This window comes from Eumetopias jubatus, unplaced genomic scaffold (assembly GCF_037043125.1).
Source record: "Eumetopias jubatus isolate StellerSeaLion01/CBP00866 unplaced genomic scaffold, mEumJub1_p1.0 scaffold_16, whole genome shotgun sequence".
NCBI classification, from domain to species: domain Eukaryota; kingdom Metazoa; phylum Chordata; class Mammalia; order Carnivora; family Otariidae; genus Eumetopias; species Eumetopias jubatus.
The window spans coordinates 25,212,679-25,231,960 of record NW_028274822.1 but is presented as its reverse complement, the minus strand read 5'-3'; the positions used below and the strand labels follow the sequence as shown (position 1 = coordinate 25,231,960).

Sequence of the window (19,282 nt, the reverse complement as noted above, 5' to 3'; positions counted from 1 at the left end):
TTCAAATGAATAACTATGGCTCATTCACCAATGTCACTAATCCATTTATGAAGAAAATAGCTAGGATAACATCATATCATTTAGCTAGTTTTATTTTTTTAATTCTTATTTTTATTATTTATTTAGTTAGTTAAGTAAACTCCACCCTCAACGTGGGGCTCAAACTCACAACCCTGAGATCAAGAGTTGCACACTCCACTGAATGAGCCAGCCAGGTGCCCCTAGCTAGTTTTAAAGTATTATCAGCATCAGTTATGTTCAGCATTAGCTTCCACAGTAGGATACATCAAATCTCAAACAACTACTGGAAAATGTATATAATTTCTTGGTAAACCTTTTTTCAAAACAGAGTCACTAGCATGATGAAAATCATAAATCACAGCCCATGTGGGAAAATTCCTGATATTGCAAAACTGACAGTGCCCCTTTCCTACCAATTAACTGAACTTGCTTAGACACTGAAGCCAGCAAAGTTAGCAAGCCAAAAAGGAGGGAAAGACAGGTCAACAGACTTGGAGAAAAGTATAATCTTATCAGATAAAACAACGGAACATGACAGCACAACGAGTTGATATTTTAATATCTTTAATATCTTAAAAAGAACCAAGATTAAAAAAAAAAAACACTAGCAAAAAAAAAATAAAAATAAAATTTTAAAAGCACTGCTTTAGGGCGCCTGGGTGGCTCAGTTGGTTGGGCGACTGCCTTCGGCTCAGGTCATGATCCTGGAGTCCCTGGATTGAGTCCCGCATCGGGCTCCCTGCTCAGCAGGGAGTCTGCTTCTCCCTCTGACCCTCCCCCCTCTCATGTGCTTTCTCTCTCTCATTCTCTCTCTCTCTCTCAAATAAATAAATCTTTAAAAAATAATAAAAAATAAAAGCACTGCTTTAGCATCTCTAAAAGCTTTACTCTTATGGAAAAGAAATGTGTGTCAACACAATCTCTGATAGCACAGTCCCATACCTCTCAGATTCTTCTCAACTATACATTTGTGAGAATTATCTTAAAAAGTCTTCAATTTTACTACAAAGTGCCCTCACTTTTCCTCCTACATTTAAAATGTAGGTTATCTTGGGGCACCTGGGTAGCTCAGTCGTTGGGTGTCTGCCTTCGGCTCAGGTCATGATCCCGGGGTCCTGGGATCGAGCCCTGCACTGGGCTCCCTGCTCAGCGGGGAGCCTGCTTCTCCCTCTCCTACTCCCCCTGCTTGTTTTCCCTCTCTCGCTGTCTCTCTCTCTCTGTCAAATAAATAAATAAAATCTTTAAAAAAAACCCCACCAAAATAAGAAAATAAAATACAGGTTATTTTTTCAATCCTAACACTGTATTTTTGACGGTTCTAAAAATAATTGTTTTATGTGACTTATTTTTGCAAAGGATGGTGAAAGGAAGCATTGCATGTAATCTGTGAGTGCAAAAAGGATTACAGCATCTACAGAACACTCGGTGGAAGAAGATTCTGGAAGCGAAGTAACGTGTTCACCCAGCTGTATTATACACGGCTGCAAATGGAGTATGTGTGTTGTGTGTATCCATAACATTTAAATATTACTAGCTAAGAAGTCCTATGAACTAGTTATTATACTGACAGCTTTATATGTATTAGCCCTTATTTTAATGCATACAATGATCATGTCATAATTTTGATCAGTTTCACAAAGGATGAAATAAAGGCTTGGAGAGATTTAACTTTGCCAAGATCAGCCTCTGTTGGCATCACTACATTATACTGCTTCTTAAAATTATAGCAATAATATAGTGACTCTGTACTATGATAAAAACCCACTTAATTTTTTATAAGAACACTGTGAGGTAGAGATTCTAACCCCTGCTTTATAGATAAAAACACTGGTCTTTAAAGAATAAAAACTGGGATATGAACCCAAGGCAGTCTAACCCTAAAGTCAATGTTCAGAATCATTGCACCCAACAATCCACCAAAAAGATGGCTATCCCAAAAAGGTTCAACCCTACCTAGTAACATCCGGCCTGAGCATCAAAAGTGACAATAAATACCATATACGGAACATCAGGCTGTGTTGTAAGATGTGAGCTAATCATTCTAAAACCTTACCTTGCGTGGTACTTATACAAATTCTATTAAGGTGATGTTATCCCCATTTTATAGACAAAGCGAGGGAGGCCTGATGTTAAGGAAACTGGAGGAGGCCTCACAGCTCTGAAGTGACAGAAGTGTGGTGTAAACTTAGGTCTGCTTGACTCCACAACTTGCTTTCTTAACCAGTAAGTCACAATGGAATAGTAATGGGAACAGGAAAGTACTCTCAGATACATGAGTTTTCACTTTTTATCTATCAAATGTTAGAGACTCCCTATTATTGTTTTCCCCTACAAATAATAATACCAGGGTTGGCAAAGGTACCCCCAACTGGCATACTCACGCACTATTAAGAAACACGCATAAGAACTCTGGAAAGGAACATGGCAACACGTATCAGAAGCCTTAGGAATGCTCCTATCCAGTAACTTCACTTCTTACACATCTTAAGTATACTAGCATGCCATAAATCTTGAAAATCTAGCTACCGTATTAATTTGGCCTACAGAGTATAATCCTTTTTTTTTTTTTTTAATGGGGTATAATCTTTTGATTAGAGATTATTCTTTCAACATGGAACTAACTACTCAAGCTCTACTTCAGGGCAAGTTAGAGCCCACAGACAAGCCCATCACCTATTTTGGAAATAAGTTTTAGTGGAAACCAGCAATGCCATGTCCTTATTATCTATGCCTGCTTTTGCACCAGGGGCAGAGGTAAGAGGTAGTGACAGACAACACAGGACCCCACAAAGCCATCTGCCCCTTTGCAGAAAAAGTTTGCTGAGTTCTAATTTTTAGTTCTATAAAACTCTAACTGGAATACAGACTTCAAATGAAAAACTTCAAACCACCTATCATTTGGAGTTTTCTGGTTAATTCCTATCCCTAATAGATAGGACAGGCTGATCTAAATTAAGCAAACACTGGCTTCGTTATCTCTAGATAAAAATGTAAATTTAAGTGGATATAAAGAACCACAGCTCTCATCTAAGATTCATTTGACCTTCCTGTGAATACAGACAGAGGAGTCTAAGTTTTTCCTCATCTTTAACGAATAGGAAAATATACAATTGAGAATCATTTCCACAACTATAAAACAATAAACAATATGGATAAGCAATACCCTCTTTCCTCATTAGAAAGATATTCAGGGGCGCCTGGGTGGCTCAATTGGTTGAGCATCTGACTCTTGATTTCAGCTCAGGTCTTGATCTCAAGGTTGTGAGTTCGAGCCCCGTGTTAGGCTCCACGATAAGTGTGGAGAAGGGAGGGAGGGAGGGAAGGAGGGAGGGCGGGCATGAACAAAGTACCACAAACCTTGTGTATTCTTAAAGGACATAATGGCTTGTCTGTAGGGGTTTGGTGCATCTGCAGCATCAGTCAGGTTGGCCAGCACCAGCAGAAGCAGGAGACTCTGGTTGGCCAGAGGGGAAGAAAGTTCTGGAGAGGCAGCTGCTTTGCTGCCCACGCCACCCAGGGTGAAGACAGTCCAGAGGCCAGCTTGAGAAGAAAACACACAGTTACGATGTGCTGGGACTAGTAAGAGGGATATACATATTTCTGTACGATATTCTATACTTTTTAATAACACTCTTTTCAATTATTAAAGTAAACAAGTTCATTACTTGAAAATTCTCATATTGCCAAAGGATATAAAATTTTTTAAGACTACCACTCCCTACTCCCATAATTCCACTTCTCCTTCCCATAGATAACCACTATTAAGTTTCCTGTATCTTTCTAGATTTTTTTAATATATCAAAACATCTACATAATTATAACAACATTTCATGTACAATTTTATACCAATATATTTGAAAACATAAGCAAAATACTAAAATATCTAGGAAGATACAAAATGTCAAAATTGGCCAAAGACAAAAATCTGAATGGACAAATTCCCTTAAAAGAGTGGGAAATGGAGTCAAAGAGCTAGCAAATCAAGTCCAGATGTTTTATAAGTAAGTCTACCGAGCCCGCCCAGTACAAACAATTCCCATATTATATAAATAGCTCCAAAGTACAAAACAAGAGGCATATTTACACAACTCATTTGACAAAGCCTGAAAAATCTCCCTGATATAGAAACTGAATAGCAACTGCATTTAAAACAAGAGGGAGAAATGCAAAGAGATTTTTAGATAGACTCAAACAAAAGCAGATGAAATCTTACAGAAAAATTTGTTAAAAGAACAAATGCATCATGATCATGAAAGTTTTGTCTCTGAAATGCAAGAATTGTTCATCATTCTAGAAATGTATTGATACACAGGCATACCTCAGAGAGATTGCAGTTTGGTTCCAGACTACTGCAATAAAGCGAATAGTATTGTGATAAAGTAAATCAAATGAGTTTTTTGGTTTCCCACTGCATATAAGAGTTATGTTTACACTATACTGTAGTGTATTAAGTGTGAAAAATAGCATTATGTCTAAAAAACCAATGTACATACCTTAATTAAGAAATACTTCATTGTTAAAAAATGCTAACCATCATCTGAGCTTTCTGCTACTAGTTCTAATAACTGATCACAGATCACCATGACAAATATAACATTAATGAAGAAATTTGAAATATTGTGAGAATTACCAAAATGTGACATAGAGATACAAAGTGAGCAAATGTGGTTAGAAAAATGGGGCAATTAGGCTTGCTCGATGCAGGGTTGTCACAAACCTTAAAAAAAAAAAAAAGGCAGCAGTATGTGCAAAGTACAATCAAACAAAACACAGTAAAATGAGGTATGCCTGTATTTCTAGTCAGTTTAAAATGATGGAGGGAGAGATGATCTGGCCAATTTTTAAAATTAAACTTAAAACCTATTAAGAATTCTTACAAGCTAGAAAAGTAAAGTAACCTCTTTCAAGTCTAAAACCTATCGAAATCCACAGTGGTCACACACTGGAAGAACTCCCATCAATATCACCAACATCACCACCATACTACTGGTGCTCCAAGCAAAAGTGTTAAGGCAAGGGGGAAAAAAACAGACCTCCTCCCCAACCCCCCAAAAAGGAAAAATATTTCATTATTTGCAAGCAACCTGATTGTACACTGTCCAACAGAGTAGCCACTAGCCACCAGCCACTGTGGGAACTGGGCACCTGAAATGTGGTTAGCCCCAAATGCATTTTGCTGTAAGTATAAAATACTGAATTCTGAAGACTTAATACAAAAGTAAAAATTTCACACTAATTTTTTTTAATATTGATTCCATGTTGATATTATAATATTTTGGACATATTACATTAAAGAGTATTGTTAAAATAAACTTCAGCTGTTTCTTTTTACTTTTTTAATACAACTACTAGAAAATTATAATTTACATATGTGGTTTGCATCTAGGCTCACATTTTTATCAGACAGAGCTTCCCTACGACATCAAGAGAATTAATACACACTATTAGAACTAATAGGCTTTGGTACAGTTCTACAACTAAAAAATCAACATACAAAAAAGTCAAAAACCCACCTACACAGAAGCAATAAATAACTACAAAGTCCAATCACTATAGCAACAAACCCAATAAACTCTTTAAGAATCAACACAAAAGAAATATGTAAGACCTTCAGGCAGACAACCACAGACCTTGAGACTGAAGGCCATATAAGATCTGAATTAATATATAGATACAACATATTTCTGGACAAAAAGGCAATACCACAAGGGGACCTGGGTGGTGCAGTCAGTTAAGCGACTGACTGTTTTAGCCCAGGTCGCGATCTCAGGGTCATGAGACCGAGTCCCATTGTTGGGCTCCATGCTCAGCGTGGAGTCGGCTTGAGATTCTCTCTCCCTCTCCCTCTGCCCCGCCCATTCATGCTTCTCTCTAAAATAAATAAATAAATCTTAAAAAAAAAAAGGCAATACTGCAAAACTGCCCCTCAGTGAATCTAAAATGCAATACAACCACTATCAAAATGCCAAGAGGAATTAATGCAATTTTTTGTAATACAAACAAATAAAGTATTGCTGGATATAAAAATACATAGGAAACAGTTGTTGGTTTTTTTTTTTTTTAAGATTTTATTTATTTATTTGACAGAGAGAAGAGAGACAGCAAGAGAGGGAACACAAGCAGGGGGAGTGGGAGAAGGGGAAGCAGGCTTCCCACTGAGCAGGGAGCCCGATACGGGGCTTGATCCCAGGACCCTGGGATCATGACCCAAGCCGAAGGTAGACACCGAATGACTGAGCCACCCAGGCACCCCGGAAACAGTTTTTAAGAAGGACTAACCTGGGGAGGAATGTTCCTGGTTAAACAGCAAGACTTTTATAAAGATGAAGTCATTTAAAAGTGTGATACTGGCAGCAGACAAATTAGCTTGATGGACCAGAAATGAGTTCAAGTTCAGAAACAGAACCACATATATTTGAGAATTAACCTTATGATACAGGTAGTATTCCAAATCAGTGAGAAAAACACAAAATTCTAGAAATACCTCCGGGACAAGAGAATTTAGTCATTTCCCCAATATTTAATTATAAAAGTATCTGTATAAACCTTGAGTTGAGAAAGCCTTTTTCTTATATAAAAAAACAAAATTCAAGAAGATAAAAAGAACAGTAAGTTGACTACTTAAAATATTAAATACTTAGATGTGATTAAATACGTCCTAAACAAGTAAGAGAAAAGAAGTATCTGCAACATACAAAACAGAAAAAGATATTTATTTTAAAAAGAGACCTCCTGTAAATCAGTAAAGAAAGCCAACAATCCAAAATAAAAGTGGGAAGTAAAAATTCAAAGCAATAAAGAGAAATTAATGTGATAATAAGATCATTCAAGAAAACAAAATTTTTTTAAAATCTTTATAACACATAGATTGGTAATGGTATATAGAAAATCACCAACAGTGAGAAATCAAGGTGGTACCAGATTTTTGAAGGATATTTGGCAGTTCTCATTGAAATTAAAAATGCACACCCCCATCAACCCAGCAATTCTTTTTTCTTATACTAGAGAACACTTGAACAGGCACACAAAGAAGCATGTATTTAATATGGTTTATAAATGTCAGGTAACAGAAACAATGTAGATGTTAACCAACAGTAAACGTTTACAATAAGCTGTGGTTTATCTATACTATGGAATATAGTATGAGTTAAGATATCCACGTATTAACAAGGAAAGCTCTCTAAGATATACTGCTAAGTAAAAAAAAAAAAAAAAAAAGGCAAGCTGCAGGAAAACTGAGATAATAATTTAAAAATTACCCACCAAAACCACGTGTGTGTGTGTGTGTGTGTGTGCGCGCACGTAAATATTAAAAACAAAAACAAAAAACAGGAAGGACTCCAAAAAAGACTCTTAACTACAGAGAACAAAACTGATGGTGGTCAGAGAGGAGAGGGGTGGGGGATGGATGCAACAGGTGAAGGGGATTCAGGAGTGCACTTGTTGTGATAAGCACTGAGCCATGTATAGGATTGCTGAATCACTATACTGCACACCTAAAACTAATAGGACACTGTCTGTTAACCATATTGGAATGAAAATTAAAAATTAAAAAAAACCCAGGAAGGATGAAGTGTACACCATACTGGTAACAGAAATTATCTCTGGCATATAATTCAAGAAAGACTTTTGCTTTATTTGTATAAATTTTTTGTAAGAAGAATATAACCATTTAGTTCTTTAAAAATAAATGTAAAACAATAAAATTAAAACAGAACAATATAGACCCCATGGGTATATGATTATGTAGAACATGGAAAAACTTCATCAATATATCATTAAGTGAAAATGCAAATCACAGAACAGTATATATGCACCCAAATAATACGCCCCACTTGTTTTTTAAAAACTGTAAAGATCCATCCCTCTGCAGGTAAAGGCAGCTACAGGTGCCTGGCAGGGTGCACTGTTGACTGCAGTTAGCTCTGATCATGGGCAAGAGTGAAGGGGACCTGAGGAGTCTCTAACTTCGTTCTGTGTTTATTCAGCTGACTCTCCTACAACATGGATGTATTCAAGCACAACTTTCGGTTAGAAACATTAACAAAAGAAGTGAGGGAAGGAAGAAAATTCCTGGTCACCAACCCCAGAAAATGTGATGCAGTACACGCTTGCAATAGGACTGTTATTTTTAAAAAGCACCTTCTCACAATTTTGGAGGGATAAACACCAACATGTGAACACTGAGTAGACCTGGGGTGGTGGCAATGGGCGTGATATTTTAGTCTTTGTACTCATCTAGTTTTTTTTTTTTATTACTTATTACATGGGCAGATGGCATTTGTAAAGAACACCTTTGTTAAGGAAATTAAATGCTTTTGTAAAGAAATTTTAAATAGATGGCAAAATAAGCAAAGCTGAGAAATGTTATTTTTCCTCAACTAACATAAGCAGATACTTTTAATTTCTTCTTTATACCATCAACAGTTCAGAGTGAACATTTGTTCATTTCTAATATTTTACATTTTCTATTAAACACACCATACAAAACTACCGCATGGATACCTGACAATTTATCATTTTATTCTTAAGATTTTATTTATTTATTTGACAGAGAGAAAGATAGCAAGAGCAGGAACACAAGCAGGGGGAGTGGGAGAGGGAGAAGCAGGCTTCCTGCTGAGCAGGGAGCCTGATGCGGGGCTCGATCCCAGGACCCTGGGATCATGACCTGAGCTGAAGGCAGACGCTTAACGACTGAACCACCCAGGCGCCCCAACAATTTATCATTTCTTACATGATTGTGGTCCTGCAAATCCCAAACTTTTTCTGTGAGTCACTAGAATGACTTTAATATTTACTCTGAAGAAGCTGTTACTGGGGGGTGTGGGAGGATAAATAGCCTTCCTGCCCAAGTTTTGGAGGTCCCTAAAGGTGTATACAGGGAAGCTCAAAGTGCAAAGCATATTCAGTATAAACCTCCAGTGTAGGCACAAGCAAACTTGAGGCCCAGCAAGAGAAGTTAGCTGAAGGACTTTTTTTTCTTTCATGTAGGAAAGATTTTAAGATGATTGAGAAAGAAGAAAAATTTCTGTTAATTACTGTGCTCCCTACTTTTCATTAGGAAAATGTGGATATTTGAATAAAAATTATCAACTAATAATTGATTACACATCACCAATTTAAATTTATTCAAAACAGTGTTCACGATAGAGTTGAAAAACTTGAAACATTTCATAAGAAACTCAAAATCGTTTAAGAAAAGTACAACCAGTCGCCAAATATTATTTACTTTGGGAATGATTTGTTTATCTTAACATTATAAAAGCTTTCCAGTCACTTCCTTCCACTCAAGAGTATGCTCCGTGACTGTGCCCCCTACATCCACGATCTGTGTGTTCCAGGATCACAAGCAAAGAAAAACACAATTAGGAAGTTCAATCTGCAAGAAAAATAATCACAAAGTGCGCTCCAAGGTAAAAGATAAGTGGTTTTTTTGCTCGTTTGTTTTCTGGATTCTCTTCAGAGCTGCGTATCTTCATGACTAGGAGAAATAAGAGCTAACTGCCACTGGACAAATTTCACAAAATACTGAGGGCACCCCCCACCCCCGGCTTCAGGTTTCCCCAAGCTGGCTGAGAAGCTGCATATAATGTCAAACTAACTCTTAACTGAGAAGCTAGCACAGCCCAGCCAGCCTCCACCACACACAGCCTCCTCCCTTTCCCTGGTAAATATTACTGCGATGCTGCCTTTCCTTATAGGGAGAAAGGAGGCAGCCTGCCATTGCCTACATTGTAGTTTAAACTGGCCCATAATGTTGGACCAGAATTCTTCCAAAAGTTCGTTTCTTTTTGTTGATCCAAGCCTCTGATCTATGACCCAAGAATCTTAGTGGAATTGCATTTTCCTGTTGGCAAACAAAATTTCCCTCCACCAGAAAAATAAGGGAAAGTTACAGTATATTTCCTTCTGTTCTAAAAAAGCAAATTAAGGATGGTCTCCCAAGTTTTTTAATTGTATCCCTCAGGTCTTCCAAATAAACTCTTAAAATAAAATTGATCTAACTAAAAGTAAAAAGTACTGAAATTAACTAAAAGAACAAATCTGGTGTTGCTTATTCAATTTTTTAAAAGCAATGACTCAAAATTACTTATCCTTAACAATGAAAATGTGAGGAAAATACAAAGTATGACAAACTGAAACATCAATAAAATAATTATGGAAAAAAACCTCTCAACTGAAAAAGTGTTGAACTCAAGATTAAACATTATTTTATTAAGACAATGAAATTAAGGTAAATTACTTTTTTTTATGTTACTAAACATGCTGCTTGCCAAACTAAATTGATTTCTTCTATGTAACAAATACATAACATTAATTATTCAACTGAACTATACCAAAAAAAATAGTGATACTATACCATCTGTGGTTATAAAAACATGCTAAAAGAGTCACAGTCATACATTTGGGCCTGTAATATAACAAACCAGATATCAGGAAAGTATTAAGGAGAAAGCAGGTCAGCTGTGAGAAATATGTATGAAAGTTCTGCTAGAAACATTTCAATCAATACAGGTAAAAGATTATAATTGTCGATGAGTACATGGTAAGTACCTGTTAGGGTGAGGCTCTATGCCCGTTACCAAAAGTACAAAGAATAAAGAAAATCACACTTGGCCTCTGAGGAAGTTAACAGCAAAAAGGGGAGACGAGCAAACAACCACAATCCAATTTTAATTTTTAATTTCCATAATGGTCTAACAGGAGCACCTGGGTGGCTCAGTCAGTTAAGCGTCTGCCTTCAGCTCAGGTCATGATCTCGGGGTCCTGAGATAGAGCTCAGAATCAGGCTCCCTGCTCAGCGGGGAGTCTACTTCTCCCTCTGCCTCTCCCCCAACTCATGCTTGCTCTCTCTGTCTCGCTCAAATAAATAAAATCTTAAAAAAAAAAAAACCATAATGGTCTAACAAATATATCTAACTCTTCAAACACCTGTGCTTTACCTATGTTATATGTAGTAAAATAGTAGGAAAAGACAGTGTTACCCATACAGAAACTGAACATACATTCCAGGGCAAACACTGGAGCAAAGCCAGCTCCTTGATTCTAATACCATGCTCCTTTTTTTCCTTTTTATTAATAAAATGCCCTGGGATTGAGCTGGGCAGGACTACATTTCTTCCCAGTCTTTCTTGCAGCACCCTAGGGTCATTTGACTAAATTTCAGCCAATGGGATATGACTGGGAGTAGCATATGCAGTTTTAGGTCATATCCTCAAAAAAGAAATTATTTTTTCTTCATATCCTCACCATTCCCCTGGGCTGGAATGAAGGCTTATGGGAGGCAGACAGATTCAATTTTGTCCATGAGGACACCACCCAAGGGGATGGCAAAACAAGACAGAAGGAACTCTGGTCCCTGGCTGACCTCAGGAAGCAAACCTGCTTACACCCCTGGACCAGCTTAGATTTTTATGTGACAGAAATGTAAACCTTCTATCTTGTTCAAACCACTAGTATCTGACCTCTATGAAAAGCCAAACCAATATCCTAACATAATTATGTGTTATAACATTCCAGAATATTATTGCTTGGTTAGAGACATTTTGGTTTTAACGAACCATTTTTTAAAAAATTCTTTGCATATAATTTTAAAAATCTTTTATAAGTAAGTGTAGATTCACATGCTCTTGTAAAAAAAAAAAAAAAAAAACACACCACCACCACAAGGGCTCCTGTGTAGCCATTATCCATTGTTCTCTAATGGTAACGTCTTACGAAACTATAGTACAGTATCACAACCAGGATATGGACATTGATATAGTCAAAACACCGAACAGTTCCATCACCAGTTAGAAACATTTGCATGGAAAAAAAATACTTGTCTGATGATCACTAAACTTCTTTGAAGTTGATTTCTATTAAGGGTCACATACCAACCATGCAGGAATCGCTTTCCCAACTCTGTCCTGACTGCCTATGCACTTATATGCATTCAATTCCCCATTTAGCAAAGGCCTGCTACAGACTGGGCAAAGTGCAAGAAATGGGACTGGACACTGACGAACCCAATGACACTGATGCTCTAGGCATGGAGCTCGCAGTCCAAAGGAGAAATGAACATGAAACAGAGACAAGCAAACAAACTGCAATGCATCTGTGGGAGTCAAAAAGAATGTTATCTAAATGTCCGGATGATCCTTGAAGAAAAAAAATAGTCCAGAAATCTGTCAGTAAATAGATTTATCGACTTCTTAGGAGTTTACTATTCAACTCAAGATGCTATTCCACTTCCTCCCATTTTTAAATTTTCTTTCATTTCTTCTTCTACTTCCTTTCTAGCTTGGAAAATCTTTCAAGGTCCAAAATACATCTGTCTGCTCTAACACATAAAGCAAAAAATAACTTCTCTCCTCTCTGCTCTCCTGGCACATTGGTTACATCTTTCGCCATCACTCACAGCACTACTGACTTCCATTACACTTACACATGTCACATACTCCAAGACCTCCTGTGAACTGCCTGATGGAAAAGAGATACATCTTTTTCATGTTTTATATCCTTACAGAGCTCTGACTTCTTTTGTTCCTTTACTTCTCTTACTTGGTTTCACTTTTTTTTTTTTTTAAAGATTTTATTTATTTGAGAGAGAGAGAATGAGAGATAGAGAGCACAAGAGGGAAGAGGGTCAGAGGGAGAAGCAGACTCCCTGCTGAGCAGGGAGCCCGATGTGGGACTCGATCCCAGGACTCCAGGATCATGACCTGAGCCGAAGGCAGTCGCTTAACCAACTGAGCCACCCAGGCGCCCTTGGTTTCACTTTCTTACTTCAGTTACTTACCAAAGGATATTTTAAAAATGTATAAATAACACAGATTTTTATATTTGCTATTTTTACAGTTCTAAATACTGCCAAAATCAGCTTTAATTCTATATTTTAAATGACAGTACTTTAATGCTGATGAGGGTACTACGGGACAGGTACTTTTAGACACTAGTGGTGGGACTGTAAGTGGGAACTATCTTTATAAAAGACAAACTAAGCAATGCACATGACAAGCATCAAAATTATACAGGACAGGGTGCCTGGGTGGCTCAGTCGGTTAAGCGTCTGACTCTTGATTTCGACTCAGGTCATGATCTCAGGGTTGTGAGACTGAGCCCCCACGTCAGGCTCTACACTGGGCATGGAGCCTGCTTAAGATTCTCTCTCTCAGGGAGCCTGGGTGGCTCAGTTGCCAGGCGTCTGCCTTCAGCTCAGGTCATGATCCCAGGGTCCTGGGATCGAGCCCCGCATCACTTCTCCCTCAGCCTGCTGCTCCCCCTGCTTGTGCTCTCTTGTGCTCTGTCAAATAAATAAATAAAATCTTAAAAAAAAAAAAAGATTTTCTCTCTCCCTCTTCCCTCCTCTCTCCCCGCTTCTCCTTAAAAAAGGAGGGGGGGATAGTCCTCAAGTGACCCCTTTTTCTACGTAACCAACTTTATGTTAACAACACACGATCATGATGAGCACTGGGTATTATGTGCAACTGCTAAATTATTGAACACTACATCTGAGAATAATGACATACTATGTGTTGAAAAAAAAGCTGTAATTAAAAAAAAATGATCCCTGGCAACAATTATTTTTTTCATTTTAAAATGAACATAAAACAGCAATATACACAATCTTGAACTACAGCTGGTCATACTACAGTACTGGGGCGGGGGGGGAAGGTCACTAATAGTTTCAGTTTTTTTTTTTTTAACATGTGTTTACATTCAAAGCCCTCTTAAAATATCTGCTAGTTCCTAAAACAATTTTGAGTCAAATCCAATTTTCCTAACACAAAAACAACATGATATTACTACCCCCAACCTGTCTCCCAAAAGGAATGCTTTGACCATCTCAAAAAAGAGAAAAAAATAAATATACCATAAAGGAACAGAAGTAAATGTTTTAAAAATTGATAGGACAGTAAAACATTTTATCCACCTTTGTAGTCTGAAATCTGTCAAAATCTCTGATGCATAATATAAGCCATATGGAACTTTTAAAAAAAAAAAGTTTTATTCCCGGGGCTCTTGGGTGACTCAGTCAGCTGAGCATCTGACTCTTGATTTTGGCTCATGTCATGATCTCAGGATCATTAGATCAAGTCCTGCGCTGGGCTCTGCACTCAGCAGAGTCGGCTTGAGATTCTCTCTCTCCCTCTGACTCTCCCCGCCCTTCTCAAATAAAATCTTTAAAGTTTTATTCCTATAAGGAAATAGAATTGTTAAAGAAAAACTGAAAAAAAGTCCACTGAAATAATTCCGTTATTTATGAAGATGATAACTGTTTTTCAAAGGAAAAACAATGAAAGGTAATAGAATTCATCTATCTCAGTGAAACCCCACAATCACACATCCCTAAAATACACATTTACGAGATCCTAAGATGCATCAGACCCTATATTAAGTGTAAAGCATAAAGAAAAACAAAATGAAATCTAGTATCCTCAGAGATAAATCCTATTTCATGCAAAGACATTAGGCAAATTAACTGACTCATGAAATGAGAAAGGGGTCCTGTGAGCTCGGAGGACCAAGAGCTCTTCCTTCCAGAACAGGCCCTATCTAGTTCCCACTAACTTCATTCAATCAGTTCCAAAGTTTGCCCCTAAAGCAGTGTTTCCCCAAAAAATGCACTGATGACCAGAGAGATGGTTAAGTCTGGCGTTTAAAAAGAAATGTTCAATAGTTACGTGTATTAGAAATATAAATAATCTCAATTTCATCAATCTCAATTTTCATCAATCTCAATTTTCAAAGACTTTATCATCTGGTATAAGGATAGAGTAAAAATATACTTAAGATTTTGAAAAAATGAACCATTTTAAAGTGAAATAAGTGGGGGCGCCTGGGTGGCTCAGTCGTTAAGCATCTGCCTTCGGCTCAGGTCATGATCCCAGGGTCCTGGGATCGAGTCCCACATCGGGCTCTCTGCTCTGCGGGAAGCCTGCTTCTCCCACTCCCACTCCCCCTGCTTGTGTTCCTGCTCTCGCTGTGTCTCTGTCAAACAAACAAATAAATAAAAACTTAAAAAAAAAAAGCCTGGAAAAAATAAATAAATAAAATATGAAATAAGTGAAAATTCAAGTTGTACTCACATAACACAAAATCATAGTGGTTGATTGGATGTGGTTGAAGTTGGGGAGATACACATCACATCTCTAAGCATTTGGTAGGTACACCTCCACAAGAGTCCCCCTCTTCAAACCAAAAATGCCCTGTCCACACAACATCTGCCCATGATGCCTCAGCCAGCATCCTGGCCACCCTTCCATATGCTGGTGAGGAGGCATTTCCAATAAACATAAAATGTAGGTGTGTGTTAATGCTAGAAGAGTAACAGAAGTACCTTTCAACAAGCTTTAACCAAATACACCCATTCATTCCTCCTTCAGCTGAGGCAATCCAACCATGTAATAGGTCACCCCCGTGAAAATCATAGGGCCTTATTATGTCTAGAATTTTCACTGTTACTATAAACCTCTTTGGTCTCTTGCACATGGCCGTATTACTGCATACTCCTGGCTTACATGACTGTTTTTGTTGCTAGATGTGGGTTCCCTGAGATGTGTGGCTTCCATTCTTCATTGTGGTTCAATTCCTTTGTACACCCCAGGACCTAGTACAATTTTTATGTTAAATAAGAAAACAATGAGTAATTTTTAATTTTTCACTTTTGCAGACTAAATTTACTTTTTACACAAAAATAATCACATGAAATTCTTTACCTTTTCCAAATAAAAATCAAGATTGAAGTGTGAATCATGTATAAGATTTTATCAGAAACTACCTAGATTAACACTAGGATTAATACTCAAAAACACGGAGAATAAACTTAAACAGTATCAGTAACCAAAGAGAATCAATTTGGAATCCACAAATAAGTTTCTACCCAGTAAAATCTTAGACTGACTGCCTATGTTAGCATTCAACTTCCACTGGTGAAGGAGTAAATATAAATCAAATGACTGCAGATGTGGGATGCAGTACAGATTTATAGTATACAGTATAGATTTATTCCTACCTTCAGGAGCTGCCATTTTTTCCATGTAGGTCTCCAGGTTGTTACTTTCTGGGAATTATAAACCAAGAATCTCTAACTACTAATTCCTGGTTGAAAACGACATTCAAGGAAAGATGGAAAGAATTTCTTCTCAAAACTGATCATTTCAACTTTAAAATGAATTTTAAATGCCTTAAAGACATCCTACCACCAAAGAGTAGGATGGGAACTTGGAAGGCACTGGGAAACTAGAATCTTTAAAATGAGAGGACATCCATCCATAAATATTTGAAAAAGAGGATTCCAAATTCATGAATCTAAAAAGTTCCCAAGATATAAGTGATCGGCCAAATGAAAGTTCCAGGTGGTAAATCTGGGATATGCAACCAAGAGTGAACACTGTAGATCAAATGGTCTGAAGGTACTTATGAAATTGAAAAAACATCCCCAAGGCATTTGATATAATTCAACATGCAGTTAATACACACACGAACACTAGTCGTCTGCGAAGTGAGTGAGGGAGAAACAATAGTAGAACCCTGCGTTTCATCTAAGAAATATGAAGACACTAAGCTTTAGCAGCATTTATTATCCAGACTGGCACTTGTACCCAGACTCAACCCATCTGTCAGGAAGTCACGTGTCTATCATACCAGTAACCCAGGAACTATGAACAGAAATGGGGGTCCTGCTCACAACAGGGGTGACACAGGCAACTCACTCCTTCCTTCTCTTGCAGCATAAAGACACATTTCATGGGTTAGTAGGCTTAATTATCTAGGCTTAATTATCTAGGCTTAACTAAACTGACTCTCATAAACATCTATTTTAAAAATAATGGAGGCATAAAACTGTTTTAAACTTTCTGGCAAAGAAATCACAGATAGAAAGAATACATAGTAAACATTCAAGTTATAAACAAACAACACCACAAAAGACAACAGAGCCAAATCTTCTACTACCTGTGTGGGCCCTTTTGGAGGCATTTTGTAAAATAAAAACAAAGACATACTCATCAGATCTCTGAAGAAAAAGGACTCTGAAATACAGTTATATCCACCATTATTAACAGTGGACATGGCTATAAATATCTACTGTTCTTTGTGATATTAAATAATGACATTATGAAGCCATCGTGATTAGCAAGATTTTTAAATATTCATCCAGATGATTATTAATAATTCCTGTAATATCAAAAAGATTTTCAGGGCACCTGGGTGGCTCAGTTGTTAAGCGTCTGCCTTTGGCTCGGGTCATGATCCCAGAGTCCTGGGATTGAGCCCCGCATCGGGCTCCCTGCTCAGCAGGAAGCCTGCTTCTCCCTCTCCCCCTGTTTGTGTTCCCTCTCTCGCTGTGTCTCTCTCTGTCAAATAAATAAATAAAATCTTTAAAAAAAAATATTTTCTATATTGTTAAACACAATTTTAAATATTTAAAATTTGTATTGAATCGTATTTTTCAGAAAACATCAATTTGCAGATGTCTTATAATGTACACAATACATTAGTATAACAACGCATTATATAATTTATAAATCAATTCACTTAAATCAGGGGGCTGCTATAAGAGGTTACACTGATGGGATGGATGACCAATAATGTTTAAAGACCACCATACTCCAGGGACTTGTTGAGGGGAGGGGGCATGAGAGAAGAGAAGGAAACTAAGGAAGAAGAAAAAGAGTAGCTTCTACCATTTAATGATGACCTATACTCATTACATCAAAACCTCACCAAGCATTATCATTAATTCGCCCAATTTTACAGATGAATTAAACTCAAAGCTAAGTTCCTTACTCAAGTAATAAAGCCAAGCAGATCTGCACCCATTTGCTCTGAGTCTAAGGCAGATAACTCTCACCCACTACCCTCACGCCTCTCTGGCTCCAAAACACTAAAGGCAGCCCCGGCCTTAGTTGTGAATTACAAATTTAAACCTAACCATAGATCAGATCTTCAGCACCTGTGATAGAACAGGCCTAAATTCAATCGATTTGCTACAAGGAACAGCATTCTGTGGTTCATAAATGAGTCTGGCCCCAAATTATCTAGCCAGACTTTACTTTTCAACCTCATCCATAGAACCCTGTATTTTTTGTTGTGTTTGCGTGGATTGTCTTTTTGGTTCTCCTACCTTCTGTCCATCTTGGCAATGCATCTGCATTTTCTTGACTTCCCCCTAAGGAACCATCTCTCGTGGGCATTTTGCCCCTTTCTTATGGTGAATAAACATTTCCTAAATTATCTCTTTGGCAAGCAGGCTCAGATTCTTCAAGACGAATACACTGTCGGCACTACATTCAGGGGGCCCACCACCCTAAGAGGAGATAGGCAGGAGTATCGTTGTAACATGATGTACTGAGAGTGTTACACAGTTGCATGGGAAAAAAGATCTAGTTCTGCTAGGGCATTTCCCGGAGAACTTCCCAAAGCAGCTGCCTGTGACCTGGGGTGTGCAGGTGAGTGACAGAGCCATGCAGGCGGGGAGGAGGAAGGCATTTCAGTGAATAGAATGGTGTCACAAAAAGCTGGTCAAGCACGACCCTTCTGTGTAGGGTCTGTGCACGACCCAGAGCTTTGGAAGGAGGCGTGGAGTGAGGTAAGGCCGGAAGGAGGACGGGCTGCCAGGAGCCTGAAGGACAGTGCTTCTCCAGGAATGCTCACTCCACTGCCCAATTCTGAAGGGCCCCAAGCAGGCCAAGAATTCAAGTCCTTTCTGATGTTCACACAAAAGAATGACCATCATATAAGATCCATTTTCAGGTTTACCTATGATTGATACTGACCTATTATTAAAGTACTCAATCAGTCATGGGATACTGTATTTGGTTTTTATAAACTAGAGAAAAGAATTACTAGAGCTTAAGGAAACCCTGAGTAAGCCTCCTTATCAGAGCCTGGCTGCTATATGCAATGCTTGTTTGTGCCACAAAGCTCCTCTGGCACACACCTGCACACACAGACCCACGCACAACAGGTGTTTGGAATTCCTGCACTACCCCTTTTGTTTTGAACTGGTCATGGTCTTAAATGATGCACTTTTAAGCTTTTTAAGTTATAAATTTGTTAAATTAGCTTCAAAATGATCAATTAAGAGGTTGTGGATTCCCTGGTTGGCCCTCCAGAACACAGTGATGCATAACTGGTAAGACCACACTATACCAACAAGACACTCTTCGCCCGCTGGGATGCAACCAGCCAGCAGGATATAAGGGAGGCTCACAGAGCTCGGAGTCCCTCAGATAAGACACCTTCCTCCTGGGCCATGAGGCCAAAAGCCTCA

The 19,282-nt window shown here is 38.0% G+C and overlaps 1 protein-coding gene across 1 annotated transcript in view; it reads right to left on the bottom strand.

Moving 5' to 3' along the window:
* The window catches only part of DYM (dymeclin), a 339,132-nt gene that overhangs the window by 210,749 nt on the left and 109,101 nt on the right, over positions 1-19,282 (bottom strand). The window contains exon 9 of the mRNA XM_028098349.2: positions 3,379-3,561. Coding sequence (XP_027954150.1) covers positions 3,379-3,561 — 183 coding nt within the window. The remainder of the gene's footprint in view (positions 1-3,378; positions 3,562-19,282) is intronic.